Source organism: Crocodylus porosus, unplaced genomic scaffold, assembly GCF_001723895.1.
Source record: "Crocodylus porosus isolate Cpor-Errol unplaced genomic scaffold, CroPor_comp1, whole genome shotgun sequence".
In the NCBI taxonomy this organism is placed as follows: Eukaryota; Metazoa; Chordata; order Crocodylia; family Crocodylidae; genus Crocodylus; species Crocodylus porosus.
The window spans coordinates 1,848,218-1,868,969 of record NW_017728906.1 but is presented as its reverse complement, the minus strand read 5'-3'; the positions used below and the strand labels follow the sequence as shown (position 1 = coordinate 1,868,969).

General features: G+C 43.7%; 1 protein-coding gene across 1 annotated transcript in view; it reads left to right on the top strand.

The window, feature by feature from the left end:
• Window positions 1–20,752, top strand: part of TMPRSS7 (transmembrane protease, serine 7) — a 59,741-nt gene that overhangs the window by 27,932 nt on the left and 11,057 nt on the right. Inside the window, exons 8-15 of the mRNA XM_019557092.1 lie at window positions 806–1,034; window positions 6,705–6,835; window positions 9,269–9,381; window positions 10,721–10,827; window positions 14,833–14,969; window positions 16,254–16,361; window positions 17,117–17,227; window positions 20,157–20,273. Coding sequence (XP_019412637.1) covers window positions 806–1,034; window positions 6,705–6,835; window positions 9,269–9,381; window positions 10,721–10,827; window positions 14,833–14,969; window positions 16,254–16,361; window positions 17,117–17,227; window positions 20,157–20,273 — 1,053 coding nt within the window. The remainder of the gene's footprint in view (window positions 1–805; window positions 1,035–6,704; window positions 6,836–9,268; window positions 9,382–10,720; window positions 10,828–14,832; window positions 14,970–16,253; window positions 16,362–17,116; window positions 17,228–20,156; window positions 20,274–20,752) is intronic.

Below are 20,752 nucleotides of genomic sequence, written 5' to 3'. Positions count from 1 at the left end.
AGCTTTCCTGACAGCCCCCTACAGGCCTGAGCAGAGGAGGTATACTCCTTTTTGGAGATACGTGTGTGTGTGTGTGTGTGTGTGTAATCGTAATAATGTAAGACTACCCTTTTAATGTCGAAGACACTTTTGTTAATATTTTATTTACATCCATCTTGATTTAACTTATTTTCCTTTTCTTCTTTTAAGGAACTTTGTTTAGATTAGAGATAAAATCAAATTGAATATCCAAAAGCTGCTTGAATGGAAATTGGAACTAAAGAGTTGACATAGTTGACCACAAAACCATAAATTGGCTCTGCTTCATTAAAATCAGATTTTTACTTTCTAGTAGTAATTTTTGATGAGGGAGTCCCAAATTTTAATTAAAAAAAACCAAAACTGAAATAAGACAAGCTTTATGCAGGTGTGTCTTACAGTATAAGTGTTTCACAAAACCCTGACTTAAATTTTTGCATTTAAGAGAACGATATGTAACCAGATTGACTTTTTTAGAAGAGAAAAACTTAATGGACATAGAGACAAGAAATCTTATTAACTTCTCTCCTGGAACAGGGTGATCTCTTTAGAAGAATGGCATTTAAACCTTGTTGGTTTTTATCTTGGAATTTTGGCCTACTTCATATTTAATGTGGAAGAAGCACCTTTACAAAACAGCTGTACTTCTACTGCACCTACCCTTGCAGCTGTTGATTCTATTATATATTCATCATAATTTTGTTTTATTAAAATTTTCTAGTAGCTCAAGTTTCCTTTGACCAAGGAGTTATGAATAAATCATACTGACCATGTTATATTTCCACAGGTTCAAGTTGCATATATGACCTGTATGCTGATCACCTGCACCAGCACTTTCCCTTGGATATCACTGCTACCTCAGGGATGATGATCTGTTATTTCAAACTGATTGCATTAGTTGGCCATCTAATCCGTCTCTCAATAGCATCTATTCAAATTGAAGCGGATAACTGTATCACAGACTCGCTGACCATTTATGACTCTCTGATGCCAATCAAAAGTAAGATACTATACCGGTATGTATATATTTTAAACAAGAAATCTTTGATTCTTTAAGTTCTTTATTAGCTGGGGGTTTTTTAATTGTGTTTTCCCTGGGACTTTGTAAATCTTGTGTCATGTAACAGCTACTTTTTAATACACTTGATGATCTTTAGAAAATGGTGGACTGTGAATGAAAGAGCTGAATTCCTCCTTTGAAAAATGATGATTATTTAACTAGATGCAGAAGCACAGAAAATATGCAAAAGCAAAATGTATGATAACCAGGGACCCTGGTTTTCTCTGACAAAAAAATCACATTCTCTGATTTAAAAACCACAAACTCCATTATTAAAATTAAAAGACCCCTGCAGTCCCCCCCTAGCCCTGCTGGTGCCCCTAACTTGCCCCCAAAGCCATCCCAACCCTGCTGGTGCCCCTTATTGTCCCCATGACAGCCCCCCGCCCTACTCATACCTCTTGCCTCCACCCACAGCCCCTGCCTTCCAGCCCTGCTGGTGGGGGCCCCCAGCTGCCGGGCTATGCGGCCAGGGACCCAAGTCTGCGGCTCCCTGCCCTCAACGGCAGGCATCTGCAGCAGAAGCAGCATGAAGCCAGCCCCTTCATTGCTGCCGCCTGCTTTGGTGGGGGCAGGGCCAGCTCCTGCCCTCACCCCCCCAGCACTGCCAGTGCCATCCCCCAGCCCCCTGCAAGCCCCACTTACCTCAGGCTCCAGGAGTGAAGACTGAAGCTTAGCTGAGTGGAGCTGTGGCTGAGTGCCTCAGGCCCTGCCCTACCCCTCCAAGCAGGCCTGGGGGTTTCCTGCCCTGTTTGCAAACAGCTCTTGCGGGCTGGAGTTCAACCAGCCTTCAGGACTGTTTGCAAAAGCAGGGAATCCACAGGTTTCTCCGCTAAAAGGAGAAATCCATGTTTTCTCTGATAAAAAGGGGAAATCTGTGGTTTTTTGTTTTTCCATGGGAAATGGAAAACCAGGATTCCTGATGATAACTGATAGTTTCATGCAGTTCTTAAACCAGTCTGGTTCTCTTGACTAGCTTAGTTTGCATGGTACTTTCTTGTATCAAAAGCAATGAACTTTTTTTTTTATTCTAAAAAATTCCCCTGTTGGTTATTTAAAATTTCGAGTGCTGAATTTAATTGTGGTGAGAGTAGATGAAACAATAAGCCAAGGCAATTTTGGAGGCAGCAAGGACTGTGTTCTTGCTCTAGCTCTATGTTCCAAGCGCACCTAGCACACTGGGTTCCTGAGACCTGAGAAGGTCTTCTAAGAACAGCCGCGACACAAATAATAAATCCAGAGTGCAGGTGTAATGGGGTCAGTGGCGGCATCACCTGAGCTACTGCCTCCCATAATGACTCAACTGATCTGTAAGGAGCACCTTTTAAAGGGAGGAGGAAGAAGACCTGAAGTTTGCAGCACATTATATCTTTTTTCCTATCTAGGGAATGTAAACCCAGGTGCTAATAGATCTGATATTTATTTTAGAGCATTTGCAACTATCCACTGGAAACCTGATTGAGATAATTAGCCCAGTATGCCAAACAGTTCAACAGCATTATTAACTTTTGCCATAACTTGATTTGTGAAAATTTGTGATGCAGCATTTCTTCCTTGAGAGAACCATTTTCAAGAAGAGGGACTAATGAATTTTTATTTTTTTCTCAGAAAGGTGACAAAAGCGCATTATTTTCATCATGGTCTTGTTGCATCAACATTTTTGGTCTATCTCTAATTAAAAGCATCCTGTTGTTGTTATTGTTACTCCCCTTTAATCCAGTAACACAAAATTTAATTTTGATAATGTGATTTGATCTGGGAAGAAGAGAATTTACTTTGTGAAAGTTTGAGTGAATCTAATCTTTTTGACTTGAAATCTCAGAGGGAGCCAAAGTCCTTAAACTTGCTAGAGAACACCTAAAGGGTATTAACAAGTTATCACAAGCATTTCTGCCATTCCCTCAGCTGCACTGAGTGAACATCTGGGAGAAAGGAGGGTTAAAGAAGGTGAAGAACTATTGTGAAAAAGGTCTGAAGACCACATACATTTTTAAGCCATTTGATAGAATGGTCAAATACTATTGGACATCAGAGGGTGGTGTGTAAAGATGTGTGTATGATGAGTGAGAGAATGATGGAGGAAGTGAATACTGAATAAATGAACCTGGATGGAAATGTTTAGGAAATCAGAGAATTGCATGTGCATTTGGGAAATGGTTCTAGTCACCACTCTGTTACTACCTGACATGAGATGAGCCCTTTCAGATCTACGCTTGGGTCTGTGTAGCAACAGACTAGGAGAAATAAATGTATTGTGGAGGTGAGAGCTGAAACTCTTTGTAAGAACAGGTCATGGAGAAAGCATAGATATAACTAGGAACTATAGGATCAAATGAGTCAGGGATGGACAAAAGAATTATTCTACTATTAACCAGAAGTGATTTGTGTATTGTGCACTCAATTCTTATTAACAAAATTCAGGTGTGCTCTTCCAAAATTCATGGAGGACACAACAGTGTGAGGAATCACCAATACTAAAGAGGACCAGAACAATTAGAGGGAATATTGTGGACAAGAATAATAGAAATGGAATAAATTGCAGAAAGTGCAGATACTTACTTATCTTTGGAGATTAATATGAAGAATTTTTGTTATCCACAGGCTCACAGTTTGGAAGCCATAGAGGAAAAGAAGTGAGATCAGGATATAGTGTTGATTGTAGGATACCATAAGGTACAATATGACAACCCCAAAATGCGAATGTGATTCAACATTGTACTAGCTAACTTTATTTTTAGTAGAAACAGTGAAGCTATAGTGCCTTTTGGTTAAAGGCATTGGTAGGACATTGTTTAGAATATTGTGGATGGTTCTGGTAATCTGCATCAAATAAAACATGAATTTAAACTGGAATAGATGCAGAGGAGGGGTATGAGGGGCATTAGGAAGATCAGATTAAAAACATGTGGTTTGTTTAGCCTAGGAGCATGAAGACAGAAAGGGGATATGACTGCATATTTGAGAAACCAGAGAATGCTTCTAGCAGTGCTGAGAAAAGTCTGGCTATTCCTATACTCAGATGCCCAGAGGTAAACTGAGAACCAGATATGGGGTCAGGAACGAATTTATGCCAGCTCAGATTGCTGAGGACCACTAGAGGTTTTGCATTCGTCTGTAGCGTGGAACATGTTCTACTCCCTGAGATTATCTGGGACCATTTACTTAAATTCCCTGCCATTCCATGGACCCAAGGTGTTAGTGGAGTGCCCTTGGTTTGTCTGGCTCTCTGGGTGCATCCATACATGCAAGCACATGTGCTTGCAGCAGCTCAAATAGAAGCGGTGCAAATTTGAGCCGGGGCTTTTTGCCTCAGCACATGTGCTCGAACGTGCACTTTGTTGAGGAGCAAATTGTGCCACTTGGGGCAAAATAAACCTGCCTGGCTCCCCCCAGATCTGCAGCCAGGGGGACCTAGAGACTGGGGCCAGCACCTGTGCTGTCCCCAGCAGTAAAAGAAGCTGCCTTGTCCTGGCCCCATCAGTACAAAAAGCTGCCCTGACAAGTAGCTTCAAGGCTACTCACCCTCAGAAGCTTCTGGGGCCAGGCCAATTGGTACTTGGGGACACTACCCCTTGTGCCAGCTGGACTGCTGAAGCAGCCTGGAGAGTTCCCTGCACCCTCTACCCACTGCAGCAGTCTGGCAGTAGGGGCTGCTGCCTGGCTGTGACCTGCTGTGTAGCTGCCAGACCCAGATGGGGACTGCACAGCCAGTAGAGGCATCTGCCCCTCTGTGTCAGCTGCCAGTTGACTGTGGTTGCAGGGTTGGCCTCTGTGTGGCACTACTGCCATGTGTGCCCCCTTGCCTGGCCATCTGGGCAGCTATTGCCCAGAAGATGTTTCGGGTGTGGTGACCTGCTTTGAACTGTCAAAGCATGTCCTCCTGGCCCCATTTGGCCAGGGGGTCAGCCACAGCCAGCTGGGTCCAAGTGCCAGCTCTGAGCAGGCAGGGTCCTGCCACTAGCCTCCCTAGCAGGAATTCTGGTGCTCCCTGTTGGAAAACTGAAAAATCCCTCATTTAAAAAAAAAAATAAAAAAATCCCAGAGTCACTCTGTAAAATACCCCCAAATCCACTTTCCTCCACAATTAAAATAAAAGACCACTATAAAGAGAGAGAGACAGTGATCAGTTGGCCAATGTTTTGTTGATAAATCTACAGTGTTAAAACAATTTGGAAGACTATCAGTGTCTCTATCATAATAATGAAGTGAACTCTAAATACACCTTTCATGAATACATGAATATATATTTTGTGACCCCCACCCCCCAGGACCCACATGCCCCACCTGGCCTCATCACTTGCCAGGTCCTGCAGCATCCCTGCAAAGGCTGTACTCCCCAGCCTCCCTGCTCCCCCATACCCCCCCAATGGCTGCCCACCCAACCCCAGCCTCTGGCACTTAAAAAAAAAAAAAAAAAAAAAAAAAAAAAAAAAAAAAAGTCTCTACTTACTAAGCAGGGCCTGGTGGGGCTCCAGGGCCTCCTGGCAGAGCCTCCCTGGGCAGCACAGGGCAGCGGGGGGGCAGCAGGGCCCAGGCTGGGGCTGCTGGGGCTGTCACCCTGCCCTGCACCATGTGGCCGGGGCCCCAGTGACCTTGATGGCAGCTCAAGCTGCCAGTAAGTGCTGGGGTTGGGTTTCTTTTGGGGGGGTCCCCCGATGCTGGGGTGGGGGGCAGGGATCAGAGGGGCTCAGGGGGCTAGAGGGTTGGTGCCAGGCAGGGAAGGGCTCATGGGGCTGGGAGGGGATGGGGCCGGGTGGGGAAGGGATCAGAAGGGAAGGTTGGGGGGAGCTAGGGCTGGCAGGGAAGGGATCAGAAGATCAGGGGGTCAGGAGGCAGGCAGGGGGTGGGGCCAGGTAGGGTAAGGATTGGGGGGCTGAGGGAGCGGGTGGGGCTGGTGGGCCCCCTCCATGGTCCCCTCCCACTTCCTCCAGCCCCTCGACCCCTTACTTGCCAGCAGTGGAGCCTGGGTCCAGCTCCCTGCTGCTGGCATGCTGCCTGCCCTCATGGGTGAGGACTAACCATAGTAGGATGCTCTGGCAGCCAGAGTGTCTCTAGGGAGCACCCAGCCTCCGGTTGCCTTAGGTTTTGCCCTGCCCTACTTTTTTTCTGTGTGGGGTTTTTTTTGACCCCTGGATATCCAAGGGTCTCATTTTGTCGTTTCTGTATGCGCCTCTTGCAGCATCTCAAAGGGGTTTGAGATGCTGCAAGAAGTACCTGCGGGCTCATCTGGATGTGTCCTTTGGCTATTGAAACTTTGTTACTGAGAGGTGGCTTATTGTGTGTGGGTGGAAGGGCTGAATTTGGATGTTCTTTATGGAGACTTTGGACTTAACATTTGTTACATGGTTGACTCCAGTTACAGAAGACTGGGTAGGCATGTTGACACATTTGGGTCCCTTCCGGTCCAATATTCCTAATAAAGCAAGCATAGTAAATGTAAGATAGGGCCACTGCATGCTTACATAACACTACTTTCTCAGTACATTTCAACCACACTTCCTAGTGGTTAGCAACATAGGTTTGTAAGTAGGGGTTTTAGTCTTTGAGTAGAAACTTAAAAACCTAACAAGCATAATCTGCTTTTAAAAATAACTCCTTTTGTCTCGTCATTTTTCCCTTCTCTTAGAATATGTGAACCAACCAACTCCTTAATGTCATTTGTTTCTACAAATAATTTGATGCTGGTTACGTTTAAGTCTACACAAACACAGAAACTGAAGAAATTCCATGGCTTTTTTGAGGTCATTGCACAAGAAAGTAAGTCGTCTTATTTATTTATTTTAATGAAGTGTGTTTATCATGGAGAAGCCAGTCAAGAGTACTGAGCCAATGCTTTTTTAGAATCCTAAATTAGCCCCTTGATTGATTTCTTTTTTAATCCATCTTTCCCCTCCTACCTCCTTCCATGATATTCTCTTCTTTATTTCATGCGTTTTGTTGACACTGGGACTATTTTCCTGTAATCCTTTCTTGTTGTCCTCTGTTTTGGATTAGGTTTTGTTATGTGAAGTAGGTAGGAAGTATATTAAAGAAAAATGCTTGAATTTTCATTGCCAACCCATCATCTTTAATACTCCTGATTGTCACTAGATGGAGATGTTGCTGTATTACCTAAGTGACAGTTGGTAACTATAGCATAGTGAACAAAATACTTCTTACCTCTTATCTTATTGAAAGGAAATCTCCATAATTACAAGAAAAATGCTGTAGGTTCAAAATTGAATGACTTAAGGGCTGCTGTCCATTTAGAAATATCATAAAAATTCTATGTCTGGATACATCTAGTGGTTTTTCTTGTTTTCAGCCTAAGAATCATCCAACCAAGCTCTGTTGTGCCTAGGTGCTGTATATATGCACCGAAGGAGATGCATCTTGTCCCAAGGAGACTTGCAGAGCAAAGTTTGGGGGAAAGAGTTCTTGACTGGGGTCAATATCCGGAAATTAGTTATCGCTCCTTCTCCTTCCCACATAAGTCCATTTACACTGCTTCTGTAGCTGCTCCCTGCTGTTGGAGCCTCTGCTTTTCAGTCTTAAAGATGAAAGTAGTGAGCATTAAATATTCAGTATTAAAACTAAAATTTGTGACTGCATTTATAATCGTCAGTATCTTAATTTCTGTTTCTGCTTGGACAAAAAAAGGACAAATGTATGTGCTAGTGTTATAGTCCATGTCTGTTCATCTTCCTTTCTGGGTTCAAGAGTCACTTGATCATAGTTGTCTGGGGAGTTTGTTCTATTACATTTTATTTTATTTTTTTGTCTGCCTTTATGGGCCAGGAGACTGCAAGAGAACTCAAAGACAAGGCAGCCAAACAGCAAAAGAGCCTGAACTGCAACCAGTGCCAACCAGAGCTCAAAAGCAACAACATGTGCCAGGCCCAAAGCTAGGCCCACACATACAGCAAATGTACAGCAGGGCTCAACAGCACAGCTAGGCTGAGACACAAGAGCTGTAAGACAATAAAGGGAGCACTCAGGCTTGTCCTGCACCAGGCTCTGAACATGCAACAAAAGGGCGCCGGGCCTATTTGGCTGCAGCCTGGACATTTAGTCTCAGCTACACTGCTACGCACAGACCCAACAGCTGTGAGACAAAAAAAGGGGGCAGGTCTATTTTTGGTTGGCCCTGAACTACAACTAGTGCCCAACTGCAAAAGGGGCAAAAGGAGTCCCAGGCCTATCTTGCTGGGCCTGGACTGGGCAGCAAAAAGCTGACCAGGCCTATACCAACCCCAGCCATATGTTGGGTGGCATATCTGTTGATCCAGGCCTCAGTGCTCAGCCCCACACAGGTTGGCTAAAATTGCGATAGTGGTGAAACAGCAAAAAGGGGCCCAGGCTTATGGCTGCAGCCTGGACATGCAGTCTTGGCTATAAAAGATGGCCAGTGCTCCAGGATTTGCTCCAGAATCCCTACACTGGTTTTACAGGTTCTTTTAAAAAAAATCTTAAGGCAACGGGCTGGACATGATGGGGGGGGAGGGGTTTCTTCCTGTCCTTCCCCCCCCCCACACAACCCGCCCTCCCACAATATACAACAACTAAAAACACACACATTACCACACAACCTGAAATGCTGTGCTTTATTTCAAGTGGAGGTTGTTTCACAGAAATCAAACGACTTGCACTGCACAGAGGAATGAGGAAGTGAGGAATCAGGTCACTTTGGCAGTGAATATGATTTCTTAATGTTAGGTTTACCACACTTAAAAACTTAAAAAAAAAAAAAAAAGTTATCTATTTTTACAAACACACGGTTTGGCTGATCAATTCTGTGGGGCCCTTTTAAATAGAGACAATGGCTTGTGTGGGCCACTTTCGAAGTTCAGTGAATTGAATGGAGGTTGTTCCTGGCAGCTGTGGAGAACTGATTAGTTTGCATGAATTGCTGACCTTTCTGTTTGTGAAAGACATTCAGCAAATTATCAGTGATGGCATTCCTGGGATTTGAGGGTTGAGAGCCGCAGGTTCTTTTATACCACTTCCGTGTGTATGCATGTGTATGGAGGGAGGCAGGGGGAGGGGAGATTATATGTAGTATGTAATTCTGACTTCTTTTTGAGTTCAGGGATTGACTAGAATGCAACATTTCAGTTGCCCTGCTATAGTGTTTAAGGAAGATCATCAGTTTGGCCACTTGTCCTGCAGAACTCAGCATGAAATTTAACAAACTTCTTTTTTCCCCCTTAGAATGTGGAAAAACAATACTGGCAAAGGAAAAAAGTGGGTATGAGGGGAGAATCATGAGTCCCTATTACCCAAGCTACTATCCTCCAAAATGCATTTGTATATGGAATTTCCAGGTAAAGTCTACTCCTTTTCCTCTGGCACTGACGTGCATGTAAAGCATCAAAAGCCTCAGAGCATGCCCAACATAGATTTCTGTAGGGAGTGACATTTTATGAGAGATCTGGTAAATATTTCTGACTACACCATAACCTACAGCAGTTAATACCTGGCTGACAGAAATTAAGCACAGCTTTACTAGGAGCAACTGAGTGCATCAACACATGAAATTAATACAAATAAATAAACTCTGATACATATTGTGCTGGTATTTATTGCTTCTGGGCACCATGCTTTGATATCAGGCAAATTCATGCTCTATGCCACTGAGGCACAGCAGATTTACTGGGAGGCTGACAACTTGCTTTTAGTCTTGGTCCCAGATCAGCCTGGCTTATACCAGTCAACAGCTCCCATTAAAGGGAAATTTGCTTTAGGGCCTGGGATCTGGAGCATGCTGAGGGTGGAAGGAACATTTGGTGGGTTTATTTGTTAAAAGACTAGCTTGTCTCTGCCAAGTGTGCATGAAATACAATTTTTAAATACTTACAATTTAATCTAATTGGGGCATTTTTGGAGTGTGAGCATTAAAAGCATCCCAGGATAACTGGGGTGGGTGATATTTTTTTCTAGACCTTTCTGGATAAGGCTGAACAGAGCCAAAGTATTTGAGCTAAAATTTCCCATCTTCCCCTTCCATCTCCCCCCTCCCTTCCCGCCACACACACTGTGCATTGCCTAGATTATACTTTTCTTAAAAAGAGAGATGGATGGGATGAATGCTGTGGGCTTTTAATCGTGGCTCTGCCATTTAGTATGACCATGGGTTTGTCAATTATCATATATTCCTTTAAAAAAAGGAATGCATAGTAATTGCATACTTCTGTGGTACCCTTGAGTTTAAAATAAGATGTGAAATATTTAGAATTCTTTGGATGAAAAGCACCAGCAAAAAGCATTTGAGAGCTGACTGCTCTGTATGGGCAGTGTCTTATCTGTCGCTCAGCCATGGCAACCTGTCCCATATAAGCAAGGTTGGAATCACCAGAGTCCTTTGATCTTGGCACAAAAGCTTTGTTCCTTATATGGTCAGTGGCGGTGGAAGATGAAAGGATTCTTTGCTTGGTAGGAGTTGGAAAGTCTGCAGCTGCACTTGGCCTCTGTCAGTGGAAGCTTTTCCTGGCAGCTGAATAAGCCATCTTAGGTGTTTGCTGCTGAGCTGTGGACAGTACTGTAAGCTCCTGTAACTTGTGGACAGTGATTGCTGAGAAAAATATTTAAAGATGACTAATGTGTAGTGTCTACACAACATAAACTAACCCCTTTTTAACTGGCCTTTTCACTTGTCTGCAACAGACTCCTCAGAAGAACCTAGGTATAGCACTGAAGTTTCATAACTATACTATAAGTGAGAAAAGCATCAAAGGCTGTGAGCGGGGATGGTGGAAAATTAATGAGCACATGTAAGTATTTTCACATGGGTTATTAACCTGAGATGATCTGAGTAAACTTTACTAAATTATTAAGGCAAGATGTTTAGCAAGTCTTAACAACAAGGACAGATATTTGCTAATAATATCTGTTACACCTTCCTTTGGCTGGTCTGACTTTAACTATCTCTACCTAAAATAAATGACATTCCTAATTAAAAGAATAGATGGGTGGAAGATGTGTGAACTCTCTTGGCTCAGGTGGGAGGTAGGAATGGGAGAACTTTAAGGCTCACAGGACATCTATTTTCGTATAGTAGTGGATTTACTGGGTTAACCAAAAAAAGAGTTTGTAGGACCTGGAACTTAATCCATCATTGATTGTAAGGGCTTCGGATCTAAGGGTGTTGTCGGATGTTATAATTAGCACATGGTAATTCTAGGGAAAATTAGGCCATTTTAAAGTCAGTGCATGCTGTGAGCAGTTGCCTGTTAAGGGTTAATACCCTCTGCAACCTGCACGGCTCTGACTTGACACTAGAAGGCTGGGGAGCAGGGGTGCCAGTTCTGTCCTGTGGCTGCTGGCCCTCCTGCAGCTGCCGCTTTTCCATTACTCCTGGGTAGTAGAGTCCAGGAGGATATATCAGCTGCATGGGGGCAACTCGGAGCAATGAATCTTGGGATCCTGGAGGACTTCAAATTGCTTATGCTGGCCCCATGCAACAGTGTGTCATCACTGCAGCACAAACTACCTGACGCCAGCCAGCGATATTTCTCCTTTAGCTAGTCTTTTCCTGGCTTAATGTGTGGATACTCTTTTCTTAAGAGCTTTTAACATGTGGGAAAGGTAATGTTTAATAACACTGGAACTGGCTTTGTAGTTAAAGGGTGTCATGGGGAGACCACATAACTATTCCCATTTCCCACTCCAAATGCCTAAACTGGTATAGTTGGCTGCTTTAAGTATGGTGTATTTTTTATGCATTTTCCATTATGTTATTGCTATTGCTTTTGTTTTTTTCCCTGGGATGTTGTATTTCTGTGATGGAAAGGTTTTTTAATGCTTGCTTTCTGTTGAGTTACTTTGTTTCTACAGTATCACTGAAGTAAAAATCAAATCCAATACAATTTAAGTTAAATATACATTTTTAAATTCACTTCTACAAGGTATAACACACTTGGGCCTGTCTGATGATAAAATTGCTAATCAAAAAGAGCTAGGAAAAATGCCTTCCTGTTGTCACAATATATAGTAGTGTATTCATTAGTTTATGTAGTCACTGGTATTTTTAGAGGCTAGAATATTTGTGGGAGATGTCTTAACCCAGTGTAATAGCTAAAAAATGAATCGCCAGTATTAGTGAGGATCTCTTCATAGAAGACATGTTTTCTAGCGGCTGTATTGTTAGTGGGGAAAAGTCCCTAAAATCCACAAGTTATTTCACATGATCAACTCTGAGTTTTGGGAAGTTTCTCAAAGGTCTGTTTAAATTCCAGAGTAACCACGGCTATTGAAAAATTCCTCTAAATGTAACCACATTTAAAAATTCATTACGTTATTTTTTTTAAGTGACTTCAAATATTTGCTGGGTGGTTTTCTCTCTGTTTATTTTGGCAGTGTCTGAGGACCACGTACAGCCTCTGGCATCTTTGCATAAAGGACACCATAGAAATGCAGTTGGCTTTGGGGGGGATTAAGTGTTTCTTGGCATCTGCAAGCATTTAGGGTTCTCAGATTCATTAAGTGGCACCTAGGCAGAAATCCAGGGAAGCTGTTTGCCAAGGTGGCAGCTTAAAGTAGATGAGCACCCAAGGCACTTCTCCATCTTTCATGCAGTCTACCAGTTTAAAGACTGCTTTCAAAAGCTCCTGAATATTAATGGTGGATAATACGTAAAAAATTTTCTAACACTCTTTTTTTTCTCTAAAAACAATCAAATACTTCCTTGTCCACCATTTCCCTTTCTGCTTCATAGGGCCTATCTTAGAAATGGGAGAAAAGCTGGGCTGCCACCTTTTATGATGATGACAAGACAACTTCGATTAAATTTTGAGAACTTCTCTCAGCCCATTCCTTTGTTGTATCCTTACCAAATGCTCTTTTAAATCTTCCAAAAGACTGTGGTTTCTGGAGTTAGTCTCATTATCATAAATGGAGTTAATTCCTTTTATATTTCAACTTTATTTAAGAAAAAATGCTCCCACTTTAATTTGGAGATTAATATAAAGCTTTGGTTAAAACATTTTTTTTCCTGAATATTTTGCTTGTTTTGGTTCAAACCCTTTTTTGTAACCTTTCTTGAAACCCCTCTTGCAAACTGAAACAACAATTGCAGCAAAACCTTTTCAACCAACTGTAGGGGGCAGAGCAAACCAACTCCCTGAAATAATCCGAAAAAATCATGATAGATAGCTTTCATCGTTTTGCAAGTAGCTTTGATTGGCCTGAACGATCCAGTCCAGGTTTGCTTTGCAGGGAGGCACTAGTGGTCATGTTCTACCATTTTCTGTTTCTCCTCAGCTCTGAATAGTTGATCTATTCCTGGTGGCACTTTTTATCAATGAATGGGTACCTCAAATTCAATGTGCTCTGTGCTGGATCTTTACAGAGGCAGGTCCAGGGGTAGTTTAATGGTATGGTTGCAACCCGCCCCCCCCCCCAAATGGTTCACTGCATGCACAATGAGCTCAGAGCCTGCTAGCGCAGCAGTGCAGCTCTTGCTGGGAGCTCCTTGAGCACTGTGAGCTCACTGGCCATTGATGTGGGATCTGCCTGGAGGAGTCCCTGCTTTCAAGTTGCTCCAAAGGTTACTGCTCTTTGCTCTCTTCCCCCCTGTAATTCAGTGACAGGGGAAAGGAAGGGAGGAGCAGCCAGCCACCAACAGACCCTGCTTTCACTCCGTTCTGGAGGCTTCATGCTGCTGCTGCTTGTCCTGGTTCCTCCTTTCCCGAGTATACCCTGCACTGGGGATCTCAGAGCTCACATGCACAGCCCCAGCAGGAACTGCTGGAAACGCACAAGCATCCAGGATCACTGTGGGTACACCCCCTTCAGCTGTGTGGCACATGGACAATAAGCTCTCTTCACTGCACATGCACCTCATCCCAAAGTGGGTGTGGCTGCACCACTATAGCTGCAATCCTGGATCTACCCATGCTCCTTCGTGGTGCTTCTGGACAGAGTAACTAATACAGCAAGGAAGCACATTGTATTCTTTGTTGCAAAGCATGTACTTCTATAATTGAACACCTTGTGGTACTACTTGGGTCACATATTTGAACCCAAGTGCTCCCATGTGCTCATCGCTGCTTAAATAGGCTATGTTAATGCTTACTAACTGACTTTGTACATCAAATTTTAAAGCTCTTCCTGCAGACAGATGGTTTATGATATAGAAGGTTTATGATGCTTTCTTTTCGTCCCCCTCTGTCTCCCACTGCCCTTGATTTGGACCACTTGGACTTGGAATGAGAGGTACAAATTCATATGCATTCCACTACTCCTGCTTTTGCACTTCTCTGGGAGATGAGCTTCTCTTTTAATTAAGATTGCCGTTGTACCATCAGCTAAAATGTGGCAGGTGGCTCTATGATAGGATCATAAGAAAGTAGTGCTGGAAGGGACCTTGTGAGGTCATCTTGTCTGTCCCCTTGCTCAAGGCTGGATCATTCCTGACGAAACCATGCTAGCCACCAACAGATCCTGCTTTCACTCAGCTCTGGAGGCTCCATGCTGCTGCTGCTTGCCCTGGTTCCTCCTTTCCCTGCTGATGTATCTGGGGAAGGGAAGAGTGAACCAGCAACGAAGCAGGGTTTTAGGGACTCCAAGTATATCTTGCACCGGGGATCTCAGAGCTATCCAACTTGGTCTTGAAAATCTCCAGGAATGGAGATTTCACAACTTCTCTAGGTGTGCATTGTGTGATCTTTTCAATTATTTTTGTATTAAAATGCTACCTAAAGTGCTTCAAAGTGAAAGTTGCTTTTTTTTTTTTTTTTTTTTTTTTTTAAAGCAATATTTTTATTGCTCACTTTTAGGTACTGTGGTTATTATGTTGATCACCAAACAGTCTTCCGTGTTGCAAGCTCTGTAGTTAATGTTGAGCTTCAGTGTAGTTCCAGGCTTTCTGAGCAGCCACTTCTGGTGGAATATGGAAGTTACGACATCAGCCAACGTAAGATGAATTTAATTTTTTTTCTGGTAAATGCTCTGAGAACTATTCTTACTGAGAAAAATGTCTACCAACTTTCACAGGTCTTAAATCACTGTAAATTTGACTGAATACATGAAGTGCTGGAAGGTTTTGTCCTGAGGAAATCTTGTTTTCTTCACTAATCTAAAGAAAGACAGAGACAGATGTTAAAGCTAAGTTAGTGGAATAACAGTGTGAAAGCTGCCAACGGGAGGGGGTGTGCATTTGTCTGCCGGTTGTCCAGCATTCTGTTGCTGCTATTTTTTTCAAAGCCTCTGTCATCGATGTCTCCCCTATATTGTTCTACTGCTGCTGAACAAGAGACTTCCACCAAGTCAACAGTATATTGATTAATAAGATCATCCCATGCCAGTTTTTTCATCAATGTGCATGTCTGGCCATAAAAAAATCAGAGCCAAATGCCACCCTCATCTGATAGCCAAACCCATCTGCTGGGTGTGAAACAACGATGACATTTTACTGAAGAGGGTGCTGCATAAAAGGGAGGAGGTGTGTGTGTGTGTGTGTGAGAAGGAGAGAGTGGAGGCAGGGAGAGATTTAAGGATATATTGTGGCAAAATGATTAAAAAAATTCTATTTAAATATAGAAAACATTTAACCAATTTCTATGTTAATGTGATGAAGGAATAGTAATCCACATGTAGAACTCTTGTGTTTGTAGATTATTTCACTGCATAGGGTCTTAAGTTGTGTAAGCACGGTCATTTTTTTCAACATTTTACTTATTTGAATCTGTAGTTAAAAGGCACTTACAAATGTACCTTAATTTGTTTTGCTATGCACGGGTCCTGCACAAACTTTGCTCAGTGATAGCTACTGTGGAATTGCTGGTAGCCTTTAGAGACTGTCAGAAGCATGTTTAACTACGAAAGAGCTGGTGTGTGAGTTATGTGAATTGTCTTAACCATTGTTATACAGTGTAGTTGGACTGGCCTGGACCCAACATGCTAAGATATGTGAGCTATATGCTGCAGTGATGGAAGTTTTGGGACAGTGTACATATAAAATATGTATTAAGGAAAAATGGGAAATCGGAAGGGGAATCTGGATATTTAAAATCACTAGAACATTGTAGTTTCAGTACTGGAAGCTGAGGGAAGTGTAGAAAAATGAACTATGGTATGCAGCCATTGGTAATGCGGGTAAACCGATACAATGGTTAATTAGCTTCAAATCAATTAGCTAAGAGGGGGACTATGAGCTTTTAAAAAGCAGAGCATTTGTAAATTGTCCTTTTGCTTTCAGCATGTCCAGCTGGCTACTTTGAATGCTCCACTGGTTTATGCATTCAGCAGGTGCAGCGCTGTGATGGGATAAATGACTGCTTTGATGAAAGTGATGAGCTCTTTTGTGGTCAGTATTCATTTACTAAATAGCTGAAAAGAGAAACCAAGTGAATGCATTCATGTCGTCTTGTGTTACAACTTAAACAAGTGGAGGGAAATTTTCCAGACTGCTTTTACAGGCTAAGCTGCATTCAAATTTGCACTGAGTTGGTGGGATGCTTATCCATAGTTAACTTTTGGAGCTTTCTCCAGTGCATCGGAAAAAGCCTGTTAAAGCTGAAGAAAGAGAGAAATGGCTCTCATGCTCTCTCACACTCTCTCTCACGTACTCTTATGCTGAAACAAGCCTTCTCTGCACTGTCTACCTTCTTATTTTAGCAATGCAAGTTCTTGTTGACTGCCTAGTTCTGGGTTCTGATGGCTACATGGTGAGCTAGCACAACAGCCCTTAGCTTTCAGGATAGGATACCTCTAAAAGTCCCAGGTGAAGGGAATACTTGAACATCTGATTAAAAATAACTAGTAAGCAAAGGCTGAAATTTCTGTTCCGGTCAAAGTGGGTATCAAATTTCATTATGCCCAGTATATAAGGGAGGTTTATGTTAGTGATTCAACAGGATCAGGATTTTAAACACTTGGTTCCAGTTACTGACTTTTTTACTTGCTCTGTGTGTGACCTTGGGTACCTTATTTAACTCTCCATCCAACTCAGCTCTGAAACTTTTACACAGCAGCAGTCACAACAATAGTGGCATGAACATGACAGCCCTCCAAACTTAACTACAGCATTTTCATTCCTTAGCTGACATCTTCTTTCTCTAGCTGTACCCAGGCAGAACTGTAATGCCAGCTTCTTGATGCAGCATCATTCACTTGCTTGCAATGGAATAACTGACTGTGAAGATGACAGTGATGAGCAGAACTGCACTGAAAGTAAGCATTTTAGCAAACATACTCACTTTTTATCATGTATCCAGCCATTATTGGACTTATAGTAACTCTGCCAAAAATCATGGACATTTTTTTGTATGGGTGGAAAATGATGCTTAGTTTCTTAAGATCCCCTTAAATAATCTGAACATCAGTGGCTACGTACAGATGTTTAAAAAGCCCACGGTGGAAGTGCTGTAACTTACTGCACTTTACTTAAAGCACTACAAGTTAGAGCAGGAGATAGCTGAATAGGTGTATGCTATTTTGGGGGGAGACGGTTTGCAGCCTGCCTGTACAGGCTGCTGTGGGCTCTCCCACATGCTACCCACAAGACTGCCAGAACCCCCTACTAACCCCCCCTTCACCAGCTGGCTGCTGTCAGCGGCAGCCAGGTGGGCAAGGCGGGTAAGGAACAGAGCCCCCCCCCCCCACCTGCCCCCAACTTGCCGGCTGGGGTCTTGTAATGGGGCAGGTCCATGTGGCAGGGCTCCCTTTCTCCCTTAGCATCTTGAAAGCTGCAGCCAGCAATTACTGCACAGTGTGACCCAGCCGGGGCTTCTGCAGGGGTTTCCCAGGGAATGTGTTCCTGCAGCAGCTCTAGCAGGGCACCACTGCAGCATGACCTGGTGGAGGTGGGGGGCTATTGCAGTGCCTGACCAGGGCTGCTGCAGGGACACAGACCCCAGTCCTCCGCCTCCAGCCAAGCAGCGGCATGCCACATCCTGGCTATGGCAGCTGCTGAGAGAGAGTAGGGACTCCTTCCGCTGCAGGCTGTCCCCATCCCCCAGCTGTGATAGGTTAGGGCAGCTGTAGAAACAGAAACCCCGCTTCCCTCACCCCTTTACACCTCCCCCCGCCAGACTTCATGCAGTTCTGGGGTCAGTCACAGCTGGGAGGGCAGGGCAAGCCTAGGCTTGGGGAGAGCAAGTGAGCTCTGTCTGTTGCTAGAGTGCAGACCTATGCAACACTACCCGGGATGGCAGTGATCATGCTCTAAGTTGACCTTGTCACAGGTGTTCAACAAAGCACTCTAACAGAAAGCACTATAGGTTAGTATACATCCATCCAGAGTTATTTTAAAGTAGGATCCACTATTTTTAAAGTACTTTGGGCATTTTTACACGTGCTCTGGGTGTGGGAGGGGGCACTTTAGTTAGAGCAGCTCCAAGAACCACTCTAATTAAAGCACCCAGAGTGTCTTATGTATCAGCATCTCTGTGCTTAAAAATGGAGGCAGAGGCACTTTAACTAAAGCTCATGCAACAAACTTTAGTTAAAGCACCCCTGCCACCATTTTTAAGTGTGGGGGGTGGGGAGGGGGCACTGGCATCTGAGACACTGGAGTGCAGTAGTTACCATGTTCCAGCAGGCTCAATTAATCTATAACACATCCAAGCAGCCTTGCTACTCATGTATAGGTGTCCTTTGTTCCACGAACATCTATTCTGCTACAGCTGTAAAGCACCTTCCGTGTGCTTAAAGCACACTAAGTGTAACACTTGTACGTAGCCACAATGTCTCCTTTTAATAAGTCCACAGGCATGAGCTGCAGTCTCATGCAGCACAGTTGACTGTTCTGAGCTAGGAGTTGAAAAATTTGAATTCAGATGTTTTCTATGCACAAACTTGAACAAGTTCCCATTACAAAAACAGCTGTAACTGTCTGAACTTGTCTTCCAGGTTTCTGTTAGGATTTTAGGACTAAATGGTAATGTCTGACCACTGCTATGTAAGTGGTGAATTTTATTATTAGGTATTAGGTGTGAATACTTTTGAGACAAAAAGATTTGGTTTCACAGAGGAGTTAAAAATGGGTAAGAAGCCAAAAAAAAAAAAAAAAAAATTGGGGGAATGCTACAAAACAGAATTTTTTCAGGTAAGTGACTTATTTTTTTTAGCTCTGAACTTAATGCTATTGATCTGATAAATGTTCATGGTTCATTCCATATGTAGTAGAATAAAATGTTTGTCTGAACTGCAATCAACTATAGCCACAGTGGCCAAACTGTGTGTGGCTTGCCAGCATGGTTGTTGCGGCTCTCCAGAAATTGCCTGAAGCCCTGCCCGCTTCTCCCCAAGGCGGCTCCAGGGGATAGTGCAGCCTGGCACCTCCCACTGCTCTAGCTTTCCCCACGGGGACCATGCCCCAAACCTGCCCTCCTCGCCTTCTGGGACTGCTGGCTCAGGCGCTGGGCTGCTAGGGTGGGGGCTGCAGCCATGCCGCTTACTCCGGGGTGTGCTCCCCATGGGGGAAGCTGGAATGGCTCGGCACTGCAGAAGCAGGAACCTGATCCTGTGGCCAGTGCTCAGTGGCTGCCAGAGGGAGTGGAGGAGGAAGGGTTGGGGGGAACAGAGCCACTGTGAGGACAAGTCATGGTGGCCAAAGTACAGCTGGGAAGGTGCAGGGGGGGCCTGGCACCTCCCCTGGGTTGCTGTTCATGCCCCATCCCCCCACCTTGCCCCCCTGCTCTCCAGCTCTTGAACTTCAGTGGACGACTGAATGTGGCTCCTAGCCTGAGTAACTCTGGCCACCCCTAAACTGTAGTCAAGATGACCTGGACATGGGAAATGCAAGGGCAGCTTATTTGAAATTATTCTAGGTGCTTTTCTTTGTCTAAGTTATACTTCTTATAATAAATATTCTTATATAATTGCTGCTTTATGCGGCATTATAAAGGTTTGGTCCAAGTTTTGTTGGTTGATTAGGACGGAGAGGCAAAGGGACAGTGTAATGTAGCTAGTTTGGTCAAAGCTGTAGTAAAGATGCAGTTATAGTTGCTCAGTGGAGGGAACCATTTTAAATACTGTGAGGTTAAAAGCAATGTTATCCAGTAGAAGCTTTTGTGTCCTTAGAAAAAAGAGCTCAGAGGACAAGGTATTTTTAGGTGTAGACAACTCATTAGTCATAGAGCCTTTTTTGGTTTTGCAGGTATTCCTTGTACCAAGTATACTTTTAAGTGCAGCAATAATATTTGCATTAGAAAGCGAAATGCAAAATGTGATGGGACAGTGGATTGTATTGATCAAAGTGATGAAAACAACTGCAGTAAGTATCTCTCTCTAATCTTAAACTTCATGCATCAGGTTTTGCATTTAAATTACACTGCTTTCCTTTCCCATTTAGGGTGCATCCCCACATGCAGAGACATGTGTTTCCAGGGGCACCAAAATAACCGCACCCTTGTGCCCCAGGGCACGCTCTAGTGCATGCCAAATTGGGGCCATTGGTGGGGTAGGGAAGGGAAGGCTGGGGCCAGCACCTATGCTGGTCTCAGTAGCCTTCCCTAAGGTCCTGGGGGCCTCCCAGGGGAGCAGTGTCACTGATCTGGCCACACAAATCCTGGCCAACAGCCAAAGCATGGCTCTGGACAGTTAGGCTCCATTTCTGGCAGTGCACGCTGTTGCATACACCACACTTTTTGTGGCAGTTTTTAATATTGGGACATCCCAGTATCAAATTTTGACACTGTGCTGCAAATTTGCAGTGTGGCACACAATTGCACATGTGCTGTTTGTGGTGCCATG